General features: G+C 62.8%; 1 protein-coding gene across 1 annotated transcript; it reads right to left on the bottom strand.

The window, feature by feature from the left end:
• Positions 1-1,606: 1,606 nt before the first annotated feature.
• On the bottom strand, positions 1,607-22,579 carry CROCC2 (ciliary rootlet coiled-coil, rootletin family member 2). The gene is made up of 32 exons (XM_064517183.1): positions 22,523-22,579; positions 22,016-22,349; positions 21,489-21,634; positions 19,860-20,033; positions 19,612-19,695; positions 18,906-19,003; positions 18,006-18,156; positions 17,658-17,764; positions 17,082-17,309; positions 16,514-16,610; positions 16,324-16,404; positions 15,972-16,121; positions 15,594-15,793; positions 15,319-15,501; positions 14,944-15,088; positions 14,369-14,515; positions 14,010-14,240; positions 13,740-13,933; positions 13,356-13,483; positions 13,097-13,266; positions 12,652-12,831; positions 12,252-12,386; positions 9,486-9,629; positions 7,428-7,666; positions 7,124-7,283; positions 6,564-6,731; positions 5,991-6,342; positions 5,749-5,885; positions 3,543-3,663; positions 3,096-3,259; positions 1,955-2,395; positions 1,607-1,883 (listed from the first exon to the last, which is right to left on the bottom strand). The coding sequence occupies exons 1-32, from the start codon at positions 22,577-22,579 to the stop codon at positions 1,719-1,721; spliced, it is 5,511 nt and encodes a 1,836-aa protein (XP_064373253.1). The 3' UTR covers positions 1,607-1,718.
• Between the last annotated feature and the right edge of the window lie 181 nt (positions 22,580-22,760).

The following is a 22,760-nucleotide window of genomic DNA, read 5'->3' as shown; positions in this document are numbered from 1 at the left end:
TCCCCTCTCTCGCACCCCTCGCCTTTCCCTGCCGCCGCCGGAGCCGTGCTGAGGTAGCTCTCACGTGCCGGGGAGAGGGGTCCCAACCCCATGCCCGGCCTCAGCCCCAAGCTTGGGGCCAGCGGGCAGGGACAGCTTTCCGGCACAAAGACCCTCTGCAGGGTGCTGAGTGCTGTACGGATATGATGAGAGCAGACCGCGGCGCAGAGGCAAGGCCAGCGCTGGGCAGTGCGGTACTGCAGGGTTTGGGGAGAGTGGGAAACACTCTCAAGCCTGCACTGCCAAGCAGGACGCTCTGCATCAGCTCGGGGCCATGAGCTCTGCCCAAAGGAGCCCTGGCTTTAGAAATCTCCGGCGGTGGAAGCTCCGTGATCCGCCTCCTTACTTCCCCGCACGCCGAGAGCCCAGCCGCAGTGCGGGTGCGCAGGGGTCTCATCACACGCCAGGCTCTGGGTGCAGGGTTTCCTGCCTGCACAGTACCTTGGCGGGGGTCTTTTTCAGGGAAGAGCCGTCCTTCTCCGGGCGGAAGGCCGAGCGCTTGCTCTCCTCCTCCAGGAGGCTGAGGGTGTGCTGCAGGGCGCTCAGCCTCTCCCGGAGCGCGCCGCTCTCGCCCCGCGCGCTCCGCGCAGCCGCCACGGCCTCCTGCTCGCTCTGCTGCTGATGGCGGACGACCTGCAGCGCACAGGGGCGAGGGGCAGCACAGCGCTCAGCCCAGCCCCACCGCGGGTGCCAGGGCGAACGCCAGGGACCAGGCCTGCCCTAACTGCTCTGGTCACCGAGAGTCAGCCAAGCTACGGCAACAGGGTCTCAAAAACATCACCCAGTGACAACTGCCCTCCATGGGGATGTGTTCCTCACCTTGCCCCGGCCAAGCTAGTTGAAGCCTAAAGGAAGATAGTGATCAGAAAGAAATGGGGTCAGGGTTTTCCAGGTGCTGAGACTCTCAGGGTCTTTTCCCACGCTTCTGTGAGGAGTGACAGGAAAACCTCTGGACCCATTGCTTTGCTGGTGGGGCAGGTGGACGTGGCACCACCAAGATCTAGGACCAGGAGCTACGGTTGTGCTGGTTATCGGTGACTGATTACACCAGGGCAAACTGGGCCCTTCCTCTCAAAAACTGACCCCTCATGCCTCCTCTTCCTTCTGGCAGCCTTCTGTCTCCCAATAAACATGTGCAACCTAACCCCCCATTTCTAAAATGCAGACACATCCGGGGTGAAACACAGCCACTGCTCTAGCAGCCTGTGGCTTGGCTAAGCAGGAGGAAAAGTGGACGTGGGAGCATTTTGATAGAGGCAAATCTGATTCCCCAGACACCACTCCTGCACCCAGGAGCTTACAGCGCTCTCCCATGGAGGGCTTTGCCCACTGCCTTCTACCCCAATTCACCCTTCTTGTTCCCTGTTTTGGACTCTGTCCCCTTCCTTGACATGAACCCAATCCCTTTCTATGCTACAGCCCATCTGGAGTTGCTTCTCCCCCAACCAGACTCTGGCCTTCAAGTCATGCTGCTGCAGTAGCTAAAGATCAAGACAGAAGACCCAGAGTGCTTGGAGTGGTATGAACTCCCCACGCTGAGACAGGCAGGTCAAGAAAAGGTGCCAAATTTATTGTCTCCGCTTTGCAGCAGTGAAAACAAGGCAACTCCTTTGGCAGCCGATTCCCACCAGCCTCTGGATATTTCCCCTGGAGGGAGGGAGCTTACGCGGGGTGCCCCATCAGTCCCTCCTCACCTCCTGCAGACGCTCCAGCTGGGCTGCCAGGTGCCTGCAGCGTGGCTCCAGCTCGGCCAGCCGGCCCTGCAGCGCGTGCACGGTGCCCGTCAGGCCGTGGTTCTGCCTCTTGCAGTCCGCCAGCGCCTGCCGCGTGGAGTCCAGCCGCTCCTGGCGAGACAACTGCCCTGCTCAGGCCAGGCAGCCGAAACCACCCCAGGCCACGGCCAGGCTCTCCTCACCTGCAGCGCCCGGCGGTCCCGCTCGGCAGCCGTCAGTGCCTTCTGCAGCTGCGAGATGCTGTCTTGCATGGCGGAAGACCCTGCAGCAGCCTCGCTCGGTGCCTGCACCAGGCTCTGCACCTTCTCCTTGAGGTGGCTCTCGACGCCCTTGGTGTGGGCCAGCGAGAAGCCCAGGCGGCCCAGCTCCTGCTGCAGGGCGCCTGCTCGGGCCTCGCTGTGGGCCAGCTGCCGGCGGAGGAGTGCCGCCTGCTCCTGCAGCGCCTGGACCTCGGCGTCGCGGTCGGCCAGGCCCAGCCGGGCACGCTGCAGCTCTCCGGCGGCCGAGCGCTGGCTCAGCTCCAGCCTGCCAGCCCGGCTCTCCGCGGCCTCCAGGACTTCCTCCAGCCTCTGCTTGTCACTCTCCAGCGCGGCCTCCTTGGCCTGCAGCTTGCTCACCTCGTCCTGGGAGTCCCCAACAGTGCCACGTGCCAGCTCACACCCGCGCACCCACCAGGCGCCTCCACCGTCGCCAGCTTGGACGATGGCCTCCCCCTCCGCCAGCCCCTGCGTGCCAGCGCTGCCTCCCTCCCAGCTGTGCCGCAGTCATCCTCGCCATGGCAGTCCAGCCCGTGCCCACGCTGTGGCACGCTGCCCGCCGGCGGCCCCGCTCCATAGGAGCTGTGTGCCCTGCTCTGCCCCACAGGAGCTGCCCCTTACCTTGGCGCTTGCGGCATCCTCTGGCAGCATGCGGGAGAGAAAGGGGACCGCTCTGAGCACGTGTGGCACGCACGTGGCATGCGTGGGATGCAGGATGGGGACGGCTGGCCGCCCAGGGGCCTTTACACTGAGCTCGGCAGCGTTTGCCCTGGGACGAACCGATCCCGGTCCAGCTGGGCAGAGCCCAGGAGCCAGAGGGAGGAACAGGGCAAAAAGTTCCTGCTCTCAGCCTCTGGCCTGGCAGCTTTAGCACAAGGGTTGCCATGTGCAGTCACCTGCTGCCCCTGAGCAAACAGGATGGGGGGCACATGTGGGCTGCTTAGACCTCTGCTGCTCACAGCCACCCTATAAAATGGGCTTCAGCTTGTCCTCTGCCCATTAGGCAGCACTGCGTCCCCCACCACGCTGCTCCCTGGGTACCTATCTCGCCACGGCCATTGCCCACCTCCAGCTCGTGGTTCTTGTCCCGGCAGGCCTGCAAGCTGTGCTCCAGCGCAGCCACACGCTCCACAAAGCTCTGGCTTTCCCTCTCGCCTCTCCGGATGGCCTCGTCCTGCAGGCGCAGGGCCAGCTGCACGCTGCTCAGGCGCCCGGCCGCACCACGCTTGCCTGTGGGGAGCCAGGGAGAGGCCAGGGTCGGCAGAAATGCTTCCAAGAGGGACAGCAGCTGTCCCGGCACAGTGTCCCCACGGGGTCACCACAGTCCAGACTTATCCACCCTCCATGGAAAGTGGCTTGCGAGCATGGAGCTCCTCCCTGATGCCAGCACCAAGGGCTTCTGCCCCATCTTTGTGCCTCATCGCCTGCTCCCACTGCCGGTGGCAACGTGCCAGGCAGGGACTACCTGTGCCCAGCAGTCGTGGGGAAGAGGAGGGAGAAGAGAAAGACTGGCCTTCCTCGGAGTCAGCCAGCGACTTCTGCAGCTGCAAGATGCGCACATGGTTCTGCTCCTGGGCCTGCTCTCTCTCGCTCAGCTGCCGGCTCAGGTTCATCACCTGAATCCTCAGATCATCCTGGTGGGAAGGAAATAGCTTCAGGCTCCAAGCAGAGAAAGGGGTGGCCCCCAAAGCAGTGGTGGAAGGAGAGTGGGAGCTCTCAGAGCAGCTCAGAGACCTCCAGCAGAGTGAGGTCTGTGGTGTCTCCACACTGGAGCACACCTCGGGCTTGGCTCATGAGCATGGACCTTACACAGTGGCTTCATGGTGCCCGCTCGACCTCGGGTCTGAGCGCAGGCATGTCCCGCTGCCGCAGAGGAGAGGTCACCAAGGTGTTATGGATATACCGAGCACTGCCTAATCCTGCCAGGGAGCTCCCCACACCATCCCGCAGCATCCAGAGCTCATGTGCTAGCACACGCCTCCACCTTGCCCTTCAACACACCTGGCCTGGCCCCATCACACAACTCAACATGCTTGTGCACACCTCTGACCATAGACGTGCATCAAGACTTGCACTGGGAGAAAATGGGGTCTCAGTGTCACAGCACTGTCAGGCAACGCTTGGGCCAAGGCACTGTCAGAGTTTCTGGGCTCGTGCAGGTCCTGGTGCAGGATACAGGGCAGAAACTGGGATGCGAGACCTAAACTGGTGCCTGCTGAAGTCTCTGACTCCGGGGAGCAGAGAAGCCAGCTGGGAGAGGGCAACCCTCTGCCAGGCTTGAGCCCAAGACAGCGGGAGGCTTCAGCTGGCACAAGTGAAAGCCTCCCTCAGCTGTGACCTCAAAAACAGCAACCGGGACATTAATTAAGACATCAAACCTCCCACAAACCCAAGTGGCGTCACTCCTCCAAGCGTTAATGGAGAAATGCAATTGAATACAGACGTTCTCCCCAGCACCAGCAAGTCCCTCAGCCTGAAGGGCTGGGGACGATTGAGAACACCTCTAACTTCACAGCATGGAGTCGTAAAGCAATAATTGATTTCCCAATCTGGCTGAAAGTTCTTCGGATGTTCTGGTGCTTTGATTATTTGACAGAGCATGTTTTTTAAATTATTCTTGTGTAAATATTTATGCATTTTTACAAGAACCATATTTTGAGCAACAGGACATGACAGAGGCCAAAGGGGAGTGGGCCGGACGATGGATTGCTCCATCCATGCCTCAAAGGTCAGCTCGGGGTTGAGATGGGGACAGGGTGCTGCACCCGGAGCTGGGGGGCCTCAGCGGAGCCCCAGGGCGGCACAGGCGATGCATTTCAGTGTGGGCTGGGTGCTGACAGCAAGTGTAAATCACCGGTGCTACCCACCGCTGGCACTAACACTGCTCCCCTGCAGTGAAAATTAGGAGTGGGGCAGGCCAAGGCACTTTAAGGGTGGCAGAGAGGAAGTGGCTGACTCTTTAATGAAAAGAAATGTAGCTTGTTGGTGTGATCCTGCCCCTTCCCGGCTGCTCCCCTGGCTTGCCTCTCCCCAGGGGGTAAAACTTGGCAAACCACACGAGTGGCCGGGTGCCAAACTGCCTGGCTCAGATATGTGCGGAGACGGCTGTTCCTGGAAGGACTAATCCAGGCCCTCATGTGTCCCCATTTGGCCTGGCATCCTGTGTCTGGCCCGCTTTCCTGGCCAGGTCACAGAACTACCTCCCATGGCCACCCCAAGCTGAGAAAGTGGGTGATCCAACTTTCCCCTTGCTTCCCTACTGTGTTGCATCCCCAGCTCCCTTGCCGGGACCGTTCCTCTGTTTTGTGCGCAGCAGCCAGGACACGCAGCTCCCTGGCAGGCTGGGGGAAATGCTGCTCTGGCCCCCTGCTTCCTATCCCAGTGCTCAGCCCTCTCCTTCCCTCCCATGACCGGGGCTAGGCAGGAGAGGGTGGGTGCTGGGAACCTGCCAGGCTCTCTAGTGTAAGAGCCCATGGAGCAAGAGGTGAGGACAGAGGGGCAGGAGAAGGGAGCAGGGGACATGAGGAACGAAACTGCAGTGTCCGCCAATGTGTTGCATATTCTGCAACCTACCCCAGAGCAAAAGCCTACTTCAGAAAGCGTGTGGGGGAAGCATGATCCTCCAGCTCCCCACGGGTCCACAGCTGTGAGTGCAGAGCTGACACTGTGGGTAGCAATGGGCTGAAGCAAGGGGAGCCCTGCGCTCGACCCGCTCTTACCCTCTCCCGCTGGGTGTCCCGCAGCTCCTGCAGGAAGTTCCTCAAGGCTGCCTGGACATGATCGGGGTCGATGTCACCTGCCGTTGGCGAGCCAAAGGGAGGAGATGGCCCCGGGGTGGGTGCAGAGCTCTCCGGGCCTGTACCCATGGAGAGAGTGATGGAGTCAGCCTCCTGGGAGGCTGAGCCCATGTGCCCAAGCGTGGCTGCGACAGGCTTCACTCCGCACCAGGGCTCTCGCTGACCTTTCGTGGGGGAGCCAGCCCGGTGTGGAGAAGGGCTCCTCCGGCCCAGCCCCAGGGTCCGGCGCAGGGCCAAGCGCAGCGCTCCCAGCTTCGACTCGGCTGCCCTCCTGGAGGCCTCGGCCCTCTCCAGCTCCGCTTCCAAGCCGCGCAGGCGTCCCTCGGCCATGCTGAGCTGCAGCTGGAGGCCGTCGCTGGTCCCGTTGGCCTGCTGCAGCTTCAGCTCCAGGCTGTGGAGCTCATCCTGGAGCATCTTCTCGCGGCTGCGGCTTTCGCTGAGGCTGCCCTGCAGATCTTTTTCTCGGGCCTTGGCGCCTCTCTCCGCCTCTGCTAGCCGCCTCTGCAGGCCCAGCACCTGGCAGGGAAACACCCGGAGCACCTGGACCAATGCGTGTGTGAACACTGCCTTGCACACGCCGGGGGCTTCCCCGGAGCCAGGCACACTGCAGCACACGTGGACAGAGCCCAGAGCATGTAGCTTCGCCAGATGGCATGAGTTTTTCCTCTCCTCCCCAGGCTGGACAACGGCATGGCCCTTCCCTAGGGAGCCTGGTGGCCTCCTCAGGGCATGCCCACCTCTTTGCGTGCGCCGTCCTGGCTGCTCTCCAGCTCTGCCACCCTCTGCTTCAGCTCCTGGCCCTCCCGGCAGCTCTGCTGCCGGTGCTGCTCTTCCTGCAGGATCCGGGCCTGCAGCTCAGCGGCCTCTTTGCCCTTCTTGCTGTTCTCGCTCTCCAGAGCCTTCACCTGCGAACAAGGAGGCTCAAGACTCGCTGCCCAGCTGGGTCAGATGCTGTGCCAGGCTCTTGGGAGTGACAAGGAGAAGGAATGGAGTCAGAGCCCCTTGGCAAGGGCTCTTTGGTGATCCTCTGCAGTCCAGCTCTTCCTCTTGCCAGGAGCCAGAGCCAGGAAAACAGCACTGCGTGGAGCCATGGGCCCCAGGGAGAAGGTCTGGCCCAGCCTGCCCCTCTCTGGGCTCAGTGAGGATAGAGCAAGGGAGGGCGGAGGGACTGTGGGCCTGCAGTGTGCTGCCTGTCAGTATGTGCTGGAGGCCCTACTGGGATGCTCCTAAGCCGGGCTGGCCACCATGCAGGTGCTAGAGACGGCAGGGCCCCAGCAGGTCTCCAGGTGGCACTTGCCTGCCTGCACAGGTCCTGCAGCTCCCGGCGCGCTTCCAGCCGTGACTTCTCCACCTCCCGCAGGCTGGCCCGAAGCTCGCCTGCCTCTCGCTGAGTAGCAGCCCGGGCCTCCTCCAGCACAGCCACCTTCTGCTCCTTCTCCTCCTTGGCTCTCTGGAGGCTGTGGGCAAGAGGAGCATTTTCACACCAGCAAAGGGGCCTGCTGGGGCCCAGTGCCCCATCGTGCCTCTTGCACACCAGTGCCTGGCAGCGCTGGAGGAGCCTGGCACAAGGCAGCGGCGCCCAACGAGTGCGAGGAGCCCACCTGATCCGTTCGCTCTCAGCTCTCACGACGGCGGCTCGCAGCTCCGTGTTGGATTTCTGCAGTGCTTCCTTCTGCCGGCTCTCATCCTCGGCAGCCCGGCGGACATCCGACATCTCCTTGCGCTGGCGCTCCCGGGCCTCTTCCCCTTCCCGCAGCCGGCGGTGCATGTTGGCCAGCTCCTTGCGGGCCCCGGTGTGGGCGTCCTCGGCCAGGCGCAGCTGCGCCTTCAGCTGCTCAACCTTGGGGAGGGAGAGACCGTGCCAAGCCCCAGGTGCCCAACCTCCGGTCCTTGGCCAGACTCCTGCTGCCAGCCTGGAGCCGGGCTCCTCTGCTCAGTGGAGAGGAGAGCGGATGGCTTTGGAGGAGCTCTTTTGGGACAGGGACGTGCCGAGCCCAGGATGTGCATGTACGCCTGGGGGAAAGCCGAGGAGCGTGCCAAGGCGGGGGGCACAGGGTCTGCTCCCGTCCCCTCTGACTATGCGTGTGCATCCCATCTGGGCAGGACTGCGGAGCCAGGAGCCGCGCCAGGCTGGGCGTTACCCCCGCCCACAGTCAACGCGGTCTCTCTCCCAGGGAGCAGACTGGCCTGGGGAGAGACCTGCATCTCCCGACTCAGTCCTGAACCCCCATGGGCCTCCCAGAGCCCCCCAGGCCTTAAGGAGAGAGAAGGGGATGGCATGAGGGGGCTCCTGGGGCCACTGCAGCCCCCTGCGCCTGCCCCCGGAGCACCGCGGGACGGGGGCCAGGCAAGCGACGCGGGCTGGAGCGTTGCTGCAGGGACGCCCAGCCGACGTCCGCGCAAAAGCCCTGATGTTGTGCAGACTCTCCCCGCCGGCCCGGCGGCTCCAGCCCACTCCCCAGGACTGCTGCTGTGTTTTCGGGAATGATGAGGGTGAGCTCCCCTCTCCCCTCCCCCAGCCCCAGATGGGATCCACAAACGAGCCTGGCGCTTTCCGCTGAGCTCAGCAGAAATTCGCCCAGAAGGTCAGTGACCAGAGAAAGGGACGATCCATCATTAAATAAATTGTTTTCATTTCCCAGGATAAAGGGGAGGAAGGGGTGTGTGTGTGGACTGGGACTGAAAAAAAGAGTAAAACGCAGGAAAACACCCCCCACATTCCCTGCCATTAACAACCTCGGCTCCTTCCCTGCTAAGGCAGCCCTACGCGCTCACAGGGCTTTTACAGCCAAAGCTCTTAATGTGATTATAATAATTATTTCTTTACTAGAATTTTTTTTTTTTTTTAATAAACAGCCTCTTTTGAAATTTTGCTGGGGGAGCCAAGACTCCAGCTGAGCCCTGGCCCAGAGGAAGGAGCAGGGGGTAGGGGAGCGTGCGAACGTGCGTGCGTGCATGCCGGCGAGCACGCGCGGGCGCGTGGGTGGGTGCCTCCGCAGCGGCGGGCGAGCCCCTTGGCGGGCCCGCACGTGCACGAGCAGGGGTGCAGGCCCAGCGGGAGCCCGCGTGGGCGACCGTGTGGGTGCATGTGCAAAAGCGCCACGCCACCCGCCACCCTCCGCCTGCCCCCCGGCCCACACCTTGCCTCCATGGGCCTCGCTCACGGGGCCTGGTTCCCAGAGACCCCGGCCCAGCTCCGGGCTCTGGGTGCCCCTCTAACCCCCTCTCCGAAACCCCGCTCGCTCGCTTGTCTGTGTGGTCCCCCCTCCAACCCCGGGGTTGGGCTTGGAAATCTGTTGAAAGGAGACCATTTTTGCCAAAATAAACAGCCTGTCATGTTAAATTACTCTCTCTTCCTCTTTAAGTCCCCTGATTCCTCTCTCCCCCCACCCCATCCTGCCCTTTCTGCTCGGGGGCCGTTCTGCTCAGATGCTGACTCCTGACTTCCCAGAGCTGCGTGCGAAGGAGCCAGGCCCCACCGGGAAGGGGCATCACGTTTCGCCTCCCGTTGGCCCCCATCCCCGCTCCTGGGGCCCTTGAAGTGCAGGGGTGCTTGTGGCAGGGCTCCATGAGGCTTCATGGCCCCCCTGGACTCGTGTTAGAGCCAGGAGCAAGGCAGAACCACGGTGCTCGGCCTGCTGTGGGCGGGCAATGCGTACCTCTTGTGCCCCGGCCGCCTTCTCCTTCGCCAGCTCCTTCACGCGCTCATTCAGGCCCTTGGCCTCTCGCTGGTGGGCGGCCACGGCGTCTTCAAACTGAGCTTGCAGGGTCCTCAGCTCCCGGGTGATGCTGGCCACCATGTCCTAAGGGAGGGGTGAGCCGGGGTGAGAGATATCGGGAGCTGGCTGCGGTCCCCTCGCCCACCTCGTGCTGCCCCAAACAGGTCGCACGCATGGCCACCCTGTCCCCTTGCGTCGCTGCCCCCCTGGGCAACATGGCCCAGCTCCTCTCTTGCCCCTGTGCTGCCACCCAGGTGTCCACCTCCACCAGGTCCTGGGCAACCGGGGCTGCCGGATGGGAAGCGGAGGAGAAGCAGGGCTGAATCCCATCGCGGGGGCTGTTCAGGCTCAGTGCAGCCTGCGGACGGTCGTGCAGGCAGAAGGGAAACGCTGGGTCTTCTTTCTGCCATGTCGAATGCTGCTTGAGCCGTTCTCTTGTGCCTGAGTTGTCACTGCGTTTTTTCCTCTCTCTTGCTTGCCCTTGCTCTTTTTTTTTTTTTTTTTTTGCTCTCTCCTGTTTCTAACGGAGCTAAAATTCGTAGAACCATAAAATGCAGAGATGGAAAACGACCTATTACCTCATCCAGCCCAGCCCCTCTGCCAGCGCCGAGCCGTTCCCTACAGAACGTCCCGGGTGAGTTGTCTAGACCAAGTACGAACGTCTCCAGCAATGGGGATTCCAGCACTTCCCTGAGAAGATTATTCCATGGTCTAATTGACCTTATTGTTAGGAAATTTTTCCTGATGTCTAGCCTAAAAAGTTTCTATGCTAAGTTTGAGCCTATTGCTTGGTTACCCTTCCCTCCTCTTCCCTAAACACCCTTCCCTTCACTGTGCTCGGCTGCGCGCTCTCACCCTGCAGACCTGGCATGGCTCCGGCCAAGGTTTCCATCCCGTGAGCCTGCCCCCCGGCCAGGTTCATTCCTCCAATGTTTTGCTGCTTTCTCTACACTGGATCCAGCTTCCTACGGCCTTCCTGAGGCACAGCCCCACAACCCTGACCTAGGCTGAGCGGATGGGGAACAGGCACACCAAGGCTGGTAAAGTCAGTTACTTTAGCTCGGAGCAGTGAGCTCAGAGCAGACTGATTAAGATCTCGTTGGGTCTGCTGCTGGGCTGCCCTGTCCATTGGCAGCTAGGGAAAGAGATGTTCTTGCTCAGCTTGCTTCTGTCCACATGGCTATCCTCCCTGCCATGAGGCCGAGGGAAGGAAGGGCTCTGCACAGCTCCCCTCTGGCTGCCCTGGGCTCGCTGCTTCCTGAACCAGATGGAAAAGAAAGACATTCCCAGGTGACACAAGCTTCTCCATGCACGTTCTGCCCAAGCCTATGCACGCAGCAGGAGAGCACTGGCGGGTGGCTTCCAGACTGCCGTGACAAAGTCCGCTGTCTCCAAAGATGCTGGTGTGCTTTGTGCACGTTGTAGTCCACTCTCTCCTGAGCAGAGCCGCTCGCATCCACAAAGAGCTGCCCACAGAGCCGTGACGGGAAATCCATGTCTCAGCCCTCCAGATGCTCGGCCTCAGCACAGGGCTGAGGAGCATTCATGCTGAGGCCAAGCCAGCCTTTCAAGCCCTGGACATGTGCTAGAGAGTTAGATCTACAGGTCACACAGAATAACGCCTCCTCTGCTTTCAGCCATCCTTGCTCCTGGCGAGGGCAGGATGAGGTCTGGATGGATTATCAGAAAGACGTGTCCTGGCTGGGATGTGCGAGAGATTCCTCAGTACGGAGCTTGGTGGAGTCTCCCAGCCCTTGTCACCTGCTGCCTCATCTCCAGCTGAGGAGCCATGGTGAAGCGCAAGCAGAGAGAAGGCTCCTCCTGCCAGCCTGGCATTGCCTCCAAGGGAGGAGGTGGGTGCGTGGGCCTTTATTCTCCCACTCCCTGGCCCGGGACCTCATCCCTGCGAGGCTGGCTGCTGGCAGATGGACATATGTCATGCCCTACAGTGTGGGAGTGTGTGGCAGCAATGGCAAACAGCAAGGCAGATGCTTTGTGGACTGCTCATGCCTGCAGCATCATCTCTCATGGAAGGGTTTTTTGCCAGGGATGGACAGAAAAGCAGGGCTGCACAGAGGAAAGCCAGGGTCTGAAACCTCCCTGCTTGCTGCCGTACTATTTGCAGCCTGCACTGAGGTTTGCAAAAGGTTGGAGGTGGGGAGGGCTGTTACAGGAATTTTGGGAAGGCCTTTTTTTTTTTAATGCAGTTGCATTTGGTTCCCAAACAACCTTTGATGTCAATGCTCTGCAAACTTGTTCTGGCTGGATTTCCTTACCCTCCACGGACTGTTTGTTTTGTGTTGGGGGGGTATTCTTCCTGTGCACATCTCCCTTTGAACCACTCTCTTGAGTGCTGACCCCCCTGCATCCCTGCTGCTCCCAGGCACGCATTTCAGATTGGGAAAACAAGCCAAACCGCCCAGCGCTTGCGAGAGCTCCCAGTGGGTTTACAAGCAGATTACGGCACATGCTGCAGCGCAAGCACGCCTCCTTCTTTTCTGTGTCTCTATCGCAGCCCCTACTCACAACCCCAGTTCCAGCCATCTTTTCGTAGGAGATGGTGCCATGTGGATTCACTGAGGGCTATTAGTTTTGACCTTGCCAGTCCTCTCCACTGTAAGCTTCTGTCTAAGAAAGGCAGGTCCTTAAGCCTCTCCTGAAGGGTCCTGAGCCACTCTGGGAATGTGGAGGAGGATTTGGGCTCACCTTATCCTGCTCCTGGCGGGTGAGAGCCTCCCGCTTCACCTGATCCAGCTCCGTCCTGGCATTCGCAAGCTCCCTCTGGGCTTCGCCCAGCTTCTCCAACACGAAGCTCTTCTCTGCTTCCTTCTGGGACAGAGCCTGAAAGCCATGACAAGAGGAGCCGTTGGCTAGATGCCACACACTGAGGGGGTGTCAGGTAGGAGCAGGCCTCACTCCCTGCCCCACGGTCAGCCCACTGATGGCTCCTCTCCATGGTGACCTCCCCTGAGAGCGGAGGTGGCTGCGGGTGTGTTGCACTGCTCTCCCTGACACACGGCCTCTGGGACCCGAGCAGGCGCAGGCGACGGGGCTCCCGCGGGACCCGGCTGCCTGAGAGGGGGGCTGGCAGCGCTGCCCCACTCACCTGCTGCTTGTCCTTCTCCAGCAGAAGGAGGCTCTCGTCCCGCTCCTGCTGCAGGCTCAACATCGCCTCCCTCAGCTCCTCCTTCTCCGCCTTGTACTCGGACACCAGCTCTTCTTTCTCCTGCTGCAAGCGGCGAACGGCCTCTGCCTTGGCTTCCGTCAGGGCCTGGCTCAGGCTCCCCTGGGGCACAGCGGAGCAAGCCACTAGCGGGTGCACAGGGCACGGGGTGGCCTGGTGCCCTACATTCCCCACATAGACGTATTCGCCCAGCCACCGCACTGGGCAAACCACAACTCCCCGCGGGGACAAGGTCTGGCAGGCAAAGCGCAGGCAGGATCCAGGCCTGGCCACAGAGCTCTCCACCCAGGGCTGCCTGTTTGCTGCGCGGGGCTGGCAGGAGCCATGTGCTGGTCCTGCGCTGCAGGGACGGGGTAATGGCCCTTACCTTCTCCTGCCGCAGGCGTTCCAGCTCTGCCTCGTGGGCCAGCGCCTGGTCCCTGAGGGCTGCCTGCCCCTCCTGCTCAGCCTGCAGGGCCTTCTGCTTCAGCACCTCGGCTTCTGCCCTCAGCGAGCACTCCTGCCGCACCAGCTCGCCCCGGGCCTCCTCCACCTCGGCTGCGGGGCACGTGGGTGTCCTCGCTCAGCGACGCTGCTCTGCCGCGCCGAGGGGAGGGCGCACGAGGCCTGGGAAGGCCAGGCCCTACCTCGCAGGGTCTGCCTGCAGCGCTCGCTGCTCTGCTTCTCTGCTTCCAGCTGCTCCTTCTGGACCTCCAGCCAGGCCGCCAGCTCCTGCGCCTTGAACAGGCTGCTTTCCAGGGAGTCCCTCTCAGCCCTGCAACACAGCGGCCTGCTCCGCGGGCTGCCCTGCCAGGGACCCCCGCTTCCACGCCCCGGAGAGGGGCCAAGGCTGGCTCTCCTCCGCCATGCCAACGTGACGCACCCCCGGGGACCCTGGCGCATCCTGGGGAAGGCATGGGCACCTAGGGGGACAGCAGGGGTGCTGGGGGCTCCTGCCATGGCCTCACACCCCAAGAGGCAGAGCCGGCCCCGAGCAGCCCTCCCACCACGAGCCAGGCGGCAGGCAGTACCGTAGCGCCTCCGTCTCCTCCCGCAGGCCCTTCTCCTGCCTCTCCAGCGCCGTGAGCTGTACTGCCAGCCTGGACATCTCCTTGGCCAGGTCCTCCTTCTCCTGCAGGGCCTGGAGCAGAGCTGTAGCCTGCATTTCCGTCTCCTGGTGGCTCTGCGCTAGCTGCTGCACCAGCGCTTGCTCCTGGCTGCTCGCCTGTGGGTGGGAGAGGAGAGGCAGAGTGGGAGCCACTGTCTCTGGGGTCAGGGTGGTGGCGAGGGCCCCCTTGTACCTGCAGCAGCTGCTCTTGCAGCTGGGCGTTGTGCTGGTGCGTGGCCAGCAGCTCTCCTTCCAGCCGCCCCCAGCGCTCCTCCGCTGCCTGCCAGCTCTGCTCGAGGCCCCGGTGGGCCGTGCTCGCCCGGGCCTGCTCCCGCTCCAGCTGTGCCAGCTGCTCCCACAGGCTGGCACGCTCCTGCTCCAGCTCCCGCTGCTGCTCCATCAGCAAGCTCTTCTCCTCCTCCAGCTAGGAGCAAGGTGGTGGGAAAAGGACCCCGGGGAGATGAAGGACACGGGCAGATCTACAGGAGAGACCTCCCATGTCCTCTGCTGGAGGAGGTGTGCGGGTGTTGAGGCCGTGCGGGTGTGCATTACCTGCAGGACGGTGCCATTCAGGCTGACCTTGTCTTGTGCAAGGCCCTCATTCAGGGCAGCCATTTTGGCCAGCGAGTCTCTCAGCTCCGCTTCCTCCAGCTGCATCTTGTTCAGGGCCAGCTCCAGCTTGGCACAGGTGGCCTCAGCCTGCAGGAAGAGGAAGAGCCCAGCTTTGTCACCTAGGAGAGCTGGGCACCCTCCCTTGCAGCCACGGCACATGGCACAGTGGCCAAGGTAGAGAGGCTGGTGCCTGCTGGAGGCAAAGCCAAGCACGAGGGGTTGGTTGCCCTGTGCCTCACAGGCCTGGACTAGCTGGCACAGCTTTAACGCCTTGCCTCACGCTGGCGATGTACTGCTTTTGGACACAGTGTGTTTCCTACAAAATGCTCCACAACAGCTAACACCTCGCGTCTAAAGCATGTGAGAGGAGTGATGCATGAACAGACATTTTCTGGGGAAGGAGGATGTGGGGGGACAGAACGCAGGGGCAATGGCCATGCTAGGGACAGCTGGATGGCGAGGCCTCTTCCTCAGCTGCCCACCCAAGGCCCCTGGGATGTACTTCTCCACTTCACCTTCCTCAGCGCGCCACTCAGGCTGTCCTTCTCGCCCTCCAGCACCTCCCTGGCCAGCGTGGCCTGGCTCAGCGACTCCTTCACCCCCAGCAGCTCCTTCTTCAGGGCTGAGGCCTTCTCCTCCAGCTGGTCCAGGGACTGCTGCCTGGAGGGGGAGGCAAAACACGAATGGCAGAGCACAACCCTCGCCCTGACTGTCCCTAGCAGCGCCGCTGGCTTGGGGAAGGGTGAGCTGTCAGCTGGCACCCATGCGTGAGCTGGCCTCCCCATGACTGGGAACAGGGCCCTCAGGGTGGGCTGCCTGCTGTGGCCCTGTGCCCATGGGTGGGTGCTGACTTGCTGGTGGCTGCGGCCAAGCGGCCAGGCTGAACTCACCCTCGCTCCAGCTCTTTCCGGCTCCTCTCCCACTCGCTGGCCAGCTCCTCCTTCTGCTCCTCCAGGAGGGCTCCGTGTCTGTGCAGTTCCATGTTGGCAGCCGTCAGCCTGGCCACGTCCCGGCGGCAGGAGTCCACCTCCTCATTCAGGCTGCCCACCCTCGCCTCCATGGCCTGCTTCTCCCTGGGGAGACAAGGCCAGGAGCGGGACTGAGCTCTGCAGTCCCTCCATGGGCTCCCCCGGGGCAGCCAACAGCTCTGCTCCCCAGCACTCACTGGCTGAGCATCTCTGCAGAGGCCTTGCAGCGCTGCAGGTCCCGCTTGCACCCCTCTAGGGCCTCCGCCAGCTCCTCCCGGCCTCGCCGCTGCTCCTGCGCCCGCTGCTCTGCCTCCTGCACTTCCTGCCGGCACTCGCATGCCTGCTTCCTCGCTGCCCGCAGCGCGTCCTGGGCTGACTCCAGCTGCGAGCGCAGCTCCTGCCCACCGAGAGAGAGAGCATCCAGCTGGACGTGTCTCCCGTGACAGGGCTGCCATGGCCAGTGGAGCAAAGCTTCCACCTCGGGGCTCCGTCCCCAACAAATCTTGTCCCCAGTGCCACCACACTGGCTCCACCAGCCCAGCCCGGAGCTCCCCTCTCCCTGCGTGCCCCCTCACCTGCTCGAGCTGCTGCTGCTGCTGGAGTGCTGCCTGCAGGGCTGCCTTGTGCTCCCGTGCTGGTGAGCCCTGCCACTGCTGCGGGGAGCCGGAGCGCAGAGGGGACAGCGGTCTGCTGGGGCCCTCCTCGGCCGCCCTGTCCCTGCCGTCCTGTGAGAGGGACCATGCAAAGAGAAGGCGAGGCCATGAGTCCCAGCCTGGCCTGGTTGGGAAGTGTCCCTGGGGAGGAGCTGTGACACCCTGAGGCATGGAGACAGGCCAAGGAACCAGCCCAGGTCACTCAAGCAGGGGTGGGGGACCTGAACCCAAAACGCCCCAGGCCTCCCAGCACAGCGGAGAGTGGGAGCCAGACCTGCGCCTGAGCAGAGCCACTTGGTGCCCACAGCAGTGGTTCGCTCTCGCCTCCCTTTGCCTCCCTTATGGTAGCAGCTTTCTGTGTTGAAAGATAAAGAGGCCCTCAGTGGCCAGTGCCAGGGTTGGGCAGAGGGAGGGGGTGCACGTGGAAGGGGCCAGCAGGACAGAGAGGGCACAGGCGGGCGCACCAGCTTCTGCATGTCCAGTTTGAGGCCGGCGATGGACTCATCCTTCTCCATGTTTTGCTCTTTCAGGCGCTCCGCTAGCAGGCTCAGCTCTGTTATCCTGAAAGAGAGGGGGCCCCGTGAATGCCACGTGCAGGGGCCTGGCAGATGGGAGCGTGCAAGCCCCTGGCATAGAGGCAAAGACCTCTGCAAAAGGGATGGAACTGGACGACGGGCCAGGCATGGCGTATGAGGACATCGCACCGCAGGAAAATGAATCACCCGCTGCTGGCAGCTCCTGTAAACAGCCAGCCCCTGAGCAGTGCAAGGCCATTTGCAGGGTCACTGTTTTGCCATTTCCAGGAAGAATATGTAAGGAGGTGTCAGCAGCTCTAAGGGGCCTGTTTCAGAGACACTGGCCCATAGAGAAACGTGCTGCCCATAACGCACACCTAATTCCCCACACGTTGGATGGCAGTGAGTCAGGGCTTTCACTGCCAAAGACCCAGGCCTGTTGCTCTGCCTTAATACCTGCTGCTCAGATCCTCCAAACAACCCACATGGAGAGAGACCACAGCCAGTGCTCTTCTACCTGGAGTTCAGCTCCACTTTCTCTCCATCCCAGTGGCTCTGGAGCTGTATCATCTCCCGGACCTTGTCCCGGAGCTGCTGCTCCAAGCGTGCCCCGTGCAGGGTCTGCTTCTCCAGGGAGCAGGCGGTGTGGCTCTGGGACAAGCGGAGGTTGGAGTCCAGGTTAAGGCAGGCTGTGTGGAGGCGCCGTGCCGTCCTGGCCATGTCCATCCTTGCCTCAGCCAGGCCTCTGGTGATGGGAGAGAACATCCTCTTGGGTTTCTGCAGGGCTTGTGCAACATCCTCAGCTTGCCCAGTTGCACAGGGCTCTGCGCCCCCGCTCTGTTCTAGCTCCCCTGCAGCAGGCTGTGACTGCCTCTGTCCTGGCTGTTTTCCTCACCCTGAGATGTGGGACAGAGAGGTCCCTCTTTGGGTCCAGGCAGGACACGTGCTCTGAGGCTGGATTTGGGGTCTGTCTGCCCTGCCTGGCACCCACAGGCCCTGCCTCCCACCCTCCCCAGGCTCCATGCGGCAAGGCCATCCTCGGCAGGGCGCCTGCGCAGCTGTCCTCCCAGGAGGGGTATTTGGTGGGACCCACCTCTCCGCGACGGCCCGGAGGTCCATGAAGCGCCCACGCAGCGCGGCTGCCTGGTGCCAGAGCAGGAGGGTCTCACCACGCTCGCTCCTCCGAGAGGTGCCAGAGCTCTGACAGGGGTGGGAGCAGGGTGTGAGGGCCAGGCTGCAGGGTGAGTTAGCACCACGCCAAGAGAGGGCATGGCTCCCCAGCTGCCCTCTGTGCCAGCTGCCAATCTGCCCACCGGGCACCGTCCAGTCTCTCCCTGTCCGATAACCATCTTCGTATCACTTCACAGACCGTGAGGTCCCTGTGATTCAGGAAGGGGCTGTTTCAGCCTGGGTTAGAGAATGATCCCGGGCAGGGCCTCACCTCTCTGCTGTGGTACTGCTCCAGCTCGCCTCTCAAGCGGTGGATGTCCACTGTGGCCTTCTCCAGCTCCCCTGCCAGGCGCTGGTTGGAGGATTTTATTTGTTCCAGCTGCTCCCGCAGGATAGAGTTCATCTGTGACAAACCAGCGCTCCTAGGGCACAGACCAGCCCCACCAGCACATGAATGGCAAGGGTCTGAGCTCTGTGCTCGGCCATGGCCTGCTACCCTGGGAGGGAAACCCTGGTGGTCTTCAGAATTTGCTCTGTTTCCCTCACCCTGATGCACCTGGGGCAATCATCTCTGTTGCCTGGCTTGGGGTCCGCACTCTCCAGAAAGGGCATCTTTGCTCTGGGACCTGCCTCACTCCTCAAACATCCTAACGGCAGAGGCAGGGAAGACCCCATGTGGGTTTTGCAGCTGCTCAGTGGTGTGGGGCAGAGCCATGGGCCCCAGTGGCTTGAGGAGCTTTTTCTGTCTTGCCTGGACCCCTACAGGCTTGTGCTGAGTCCAGGCAGGGAGGTTTAGACCCCAGGTGCGTGACAGAAGAGTCCTATTTCTGACTCTTGTTGGCTGGCTGCAGTGGGCCCTGCTGCAGGGCAACACGTGCACGTGGGTGTCACGCTCAGCTCTCAGGGACACCAGCCAGCTTGTCTTCCCCACATGAGGGTGAGAACAAGCTGAGCATGCAGCCCCGAAGGGGGCTGAGGACAGCATGGAGGAACCAGACAGTCTGCCTGGGTGGGACTGGAAACTGGAAAGAGACACACCTGGCTGCGGATGCAGGAATTGGGCAGGGAGGTGCAGAGCCCATGGCGCACCAACCAGGGGCTCACCGGCCCCTGGCGTTGCCATCTACCAGGCTGCGAGCAGCCCTGCACCCACGGTCTGGGCCTCGCTCACCTCTGTTTCTCATCCTCCAGATGCATGAGGGTGTTCTCCAGGCTGGAGCTGTGGCCTTGGTCCCGCTCCGGAAGCACCCCGGGCTCCCTGGACTCCAGCTGGTAGTAGAAGGCACGAGAAGGAAAGGGAGGCAGTGAGGGACAGATCCCTGCCCCAAGGGTGTCCCCTAAGCCAGGCTGGACTGAGGGAGGCATGGAGAGGAACTGGAAACCACTCCAGGAAATCCAAAAATCTTGTCTGGGCTCTATAAAAGGGCCACAAACAGCCTGAGCCATATAAAGCCTGGGCAAACCCTGAGGAGCCAGCCCTGAGCCCCACGCCTCTCCCTCCCCTCCCACAAGTGTTCCCAGCATCCCAGACAGCCTGTGCCCGTGCTCTGCTGTGATTTCCTTCCCACACTGACTCCTGGAAGAGGACTTCCTACTACTGTGGAGCCTCCCCCGTTCCCTCTCCCGCTCTGACCAGGGGCAGGAGCAGGTTGCAGGGGGGCCTGGGCATCATCCAACCATCCTGGCCTGCTTGGAGAGCTTGCCTTCAGCCCATAGGCTGCAAGTATTAATGGCGAGGCCGTTTTCGCTAGCTGAACTGAGGCACCCAGCATATGTGAGGATGCTGCTACGCGGGGCGGTGGCAGAGCTGGGGTCAGGGCTTCGCATGCCTCCCACCTTGCTCTGCCCCCCTGCCGGGGCGGCCCATCTGTACTGACCAGCTCTTGCTGAGGCTCCGACTCTGAGGCTTTCTCTAGAAGCTGCTGCTCCAGCTCCCCACATCTCCTCTTGTACTGCAAAACCTTGGCCAAAAGGGACAGGCAGGAAAGGAGAGGGGAAAAAAGGAGGTGGAGAGGAGGAAGAGGTAGGGAAGAGAGTAGGCATTGGCTCCGCTCCTCCCCTGGCCAACAGCTGAGGCTGTATTCGTGGTGCCGCATTGGCTGTGGTACAGGGGTCGAGTCCGTACCTTGCTCTGGAGCCGCTGGACGAGCTGCGCCTGGCGCTGCTGGCCATCCTGGTAAGCCTGGAGCTTGCGTTTGTAGGCCTTCTTGTCGCCCTCGAAGCGTTGCCTCAGCTCCTGCAGGGCCAGGCCGCCTTGTCCCTCGCGCTGGGCCGCCTCTGCTCGCAACGCCTTCTCCAGCTGCCCCCAGGGAGACGGCCAGAGCTCAGGGTGTGCACGGGCAGGCACCCGGCAAGCGGGCACGGCGGGGCCGCTACCGCTGCCCTCGGGGCACGACCAGCCTCTTGCCGTGCTCAGTGGTGACAGGAGGAGGGACGCGCTGCGGAGCCGGGGAGCAGCGTGGCTGGCGAGATGAGCGAGGTGCCCGGGACACGGCGCTGCTCCCGGCTGGTGGGAACGGCACAGAATGTCCCTCCCTTTCCTGGCATGCTGGGGTAATCCTGGGAGAGGTCGGGGGACTGAGGGCACGTAAAAAGATGCAGCCAGCAAGCTGGGAAGGCGGTCTGGAAACTAAAGGGAGTCTCTGCCCTGCTGAGGAGCCCTAGCTGTGACAGGTGCTGTGCAAACCCAAAAAGGCAGAGCAGCCCTGAGGTTCACGCCAGTCTGAGGAAGCTCTCAGGCCTGGAAAGGTGAACAAGACCCTTTATGGTCAGAGCACAGCCACAAAACACAGCCTGGATGGGCAGCGCCAGGGCTAAAAGCAGCCCACAGCATAAATACTCGTGGCTGCTGCGGTCAGAGGAGGGTGGTGGAGCAGGGCCCTCGGTCTGTTTGTGTTCCCGGATGACTTATGGATGTGTGCTCCAGCAAGGAGCAGGCACAGAGAACAGGTCCTAGCCCAGTCAGATCCATTAGCGGGGACAAGCTCTGCTCTACGGGACCCTGCCATAGACCTTACTGGCAACTGGCTGTGCCCAGTTCCTCGGCCATGGAGGTGATGCCTGTGTGCTGAGCTACTGCTGAGAGGTGTATGGCCATACGTGACCTTGCCAGGGCCTTTCCCACAGCCTTTACGAAAACCGGAGATGTCCCCTATAAGACCACGTGAGTGTGATGCCCAGCTAGGGTGTTTGGAGCTGACACGGAAGGGCCTGCGGCATGGGAGGGGATGTGCTCTGTGTGAGCCAGGTGCAGCGCAGAGGCCAGAGCATGTCTGGGTTGCCACCTAGCAAGGACAGGGCTCGGGGGCCATGTCACTTGTGTTTGGCGTAGCTGCTGTGGCATAGGAATAAATGCGGAGAGGCCCCAGCCGGCGCTATGTGGGGTAGGTGGTTGCCAGGTGAGGGGTGACACCCCTCGGGGTCATTTGGTTTCACTGGACACGCAGCTCTTCCCCAGTTTCCCAATGAGGATGAAAAGCCCAGCTCCAGACAGGAGCTGGTAATGCCCACACGTCCTCCAGGCACAGCTACCTGCTGTCCCTACCGCCCTCTCCTCTCTTTCAGACGCTGCCGGCAAGAATGTGGAGCTGGGACTGTCCTTGCTAGTGCTGGAAAGCCAAACGTGTATTTCCACACCTAGTGCTCCCTCTCCACCTGCTCCAGGGGGACGGTGCTGATCCACAGCCCTGCATGTCTCTGGGATGGCCCAAGTGCCAGTCCTTGCCCCAGGAACTGCTGAGCCCCCCCCACTCACCCGCTCGCTGATGGCCTGGTGCTTGCCGGCCATCTCGTCCCTCTCCGCACGGGTGTGCGCCAGCAGGTCCTCCAGGCGCGACAGCTCCTTCTGCAGCAGCTGGTTCTCCTCTTGCATGGTGGCTGCAGAAGGGGTTTCCCCCATCACTGAGGAGGGAGGGAAAGGGATGTGAAAGGAAGGATGCTCCAGCTCCCACGGGGCGCACAGAGCATCAGCTGCACAGCTGATGTCCTGGAGAGGCAGCACAGCTTTTCCCCGGGGTTAAGGGCCTTTCCCAGCCTCTGCGCACATGCCACTGTCAAGGGAGTGGCCCAGGAGACCCTGGAGCCCAGTCTCCTGTACAGCCGGCGAGCCTCGGAGCTGATCTGCCAGGTGTCAACAGTGCAGGTGATGCTCTCAGCAGCGCACAGGGAGGGAGGATGGGCACGGCGGGGGGGAGAAGAGACCCCAGGACCAGCCGCCTGCAGGGTGTCCCCCGGCTGGACACCTGCCCAAAACTCCTGCCCAAGCCTCCCCCGGGCCCGTACCCGGCGCAGCCTCCTCGGCCAGGCTCTCCGTGAGGATCTGGCGAATCCTCGCAGGGACGGGCGTGGGGGCAGCGCGGCCTCCCTCTCCCCGCACCAGCAGCACCCTGTCGTCCTTGCTGGCCGCGGGACTCAGCACCGTGTCCTCCAGCTTCTGGAAGAGCAGAGCCCGGCTGGCGGGAGCCCCGGCCCTCGCGCCGCCGCGGGGTGCCTGCACCGCCACCCCGAGTTTTCCAGCCACGCGCTGGGGGTCTGGACGTGCCGGTATGTCGCAGCCGAATCTCTGCTGCGGCTGCTGTCCCGGGCACGAGGAGGGAACCGGGGGGACAGAGCAAAGCTTCCCCCCCCCCCCGCTCAGGACACGTTTCCCAGCGTGCGCGATGGCCCCTCGCACAGACCGGGCCGCGGCCTCCCCGGTTGCCGCCGCCCGCCCGGCCGCTCGGAGGGGCCCAGCGCTCCCTGGCGGCCCGGCGCGGCCCCGCGGGGCTCGCCGCGGGCCGCCCCACCGACCTGCACCGCCGCCTCCAGCCGCAGCGCCGCGGCCCCGCCGCCGTCCCGCTCGCCCATCGCCCGCCGCGCCGCTGCTGCCGGCGCCGCCGCGTTGCCGGGGCGACCGCGGGGCCGCCGCGTTGCCATGGGGACGGCGGGCGCGCGGCGTTGCCGTGGCGACGGCGGGGCCGCCGCGTTGCCATGGGGACGGCGGGGCCTACACGCGGGGCCGCCAGCGCCCCCCGCCCGCCCGCGGCCG

The sequence above is a fragment of the Dromaius novaehollandiae genome, chromosome 9, assembly GCF_036370855.1.
Source record: "Dromaius novaehollandiae isolate bDroNov1 chromosome 9, bDroNov1.hap1, whole genome shotgun sequence".
In the NCBI taxonomy this organism is placed as follows: domain Eukaryota; kingdom Metazoa; phylum Chordata; class Aves; order Casuariiformes; family Dromaiidae; genus Dromaius; species Dromaius novaehollandiae.
This window is presented reverse-complemented; position numbering and strand designations above follow the sequence as displayed.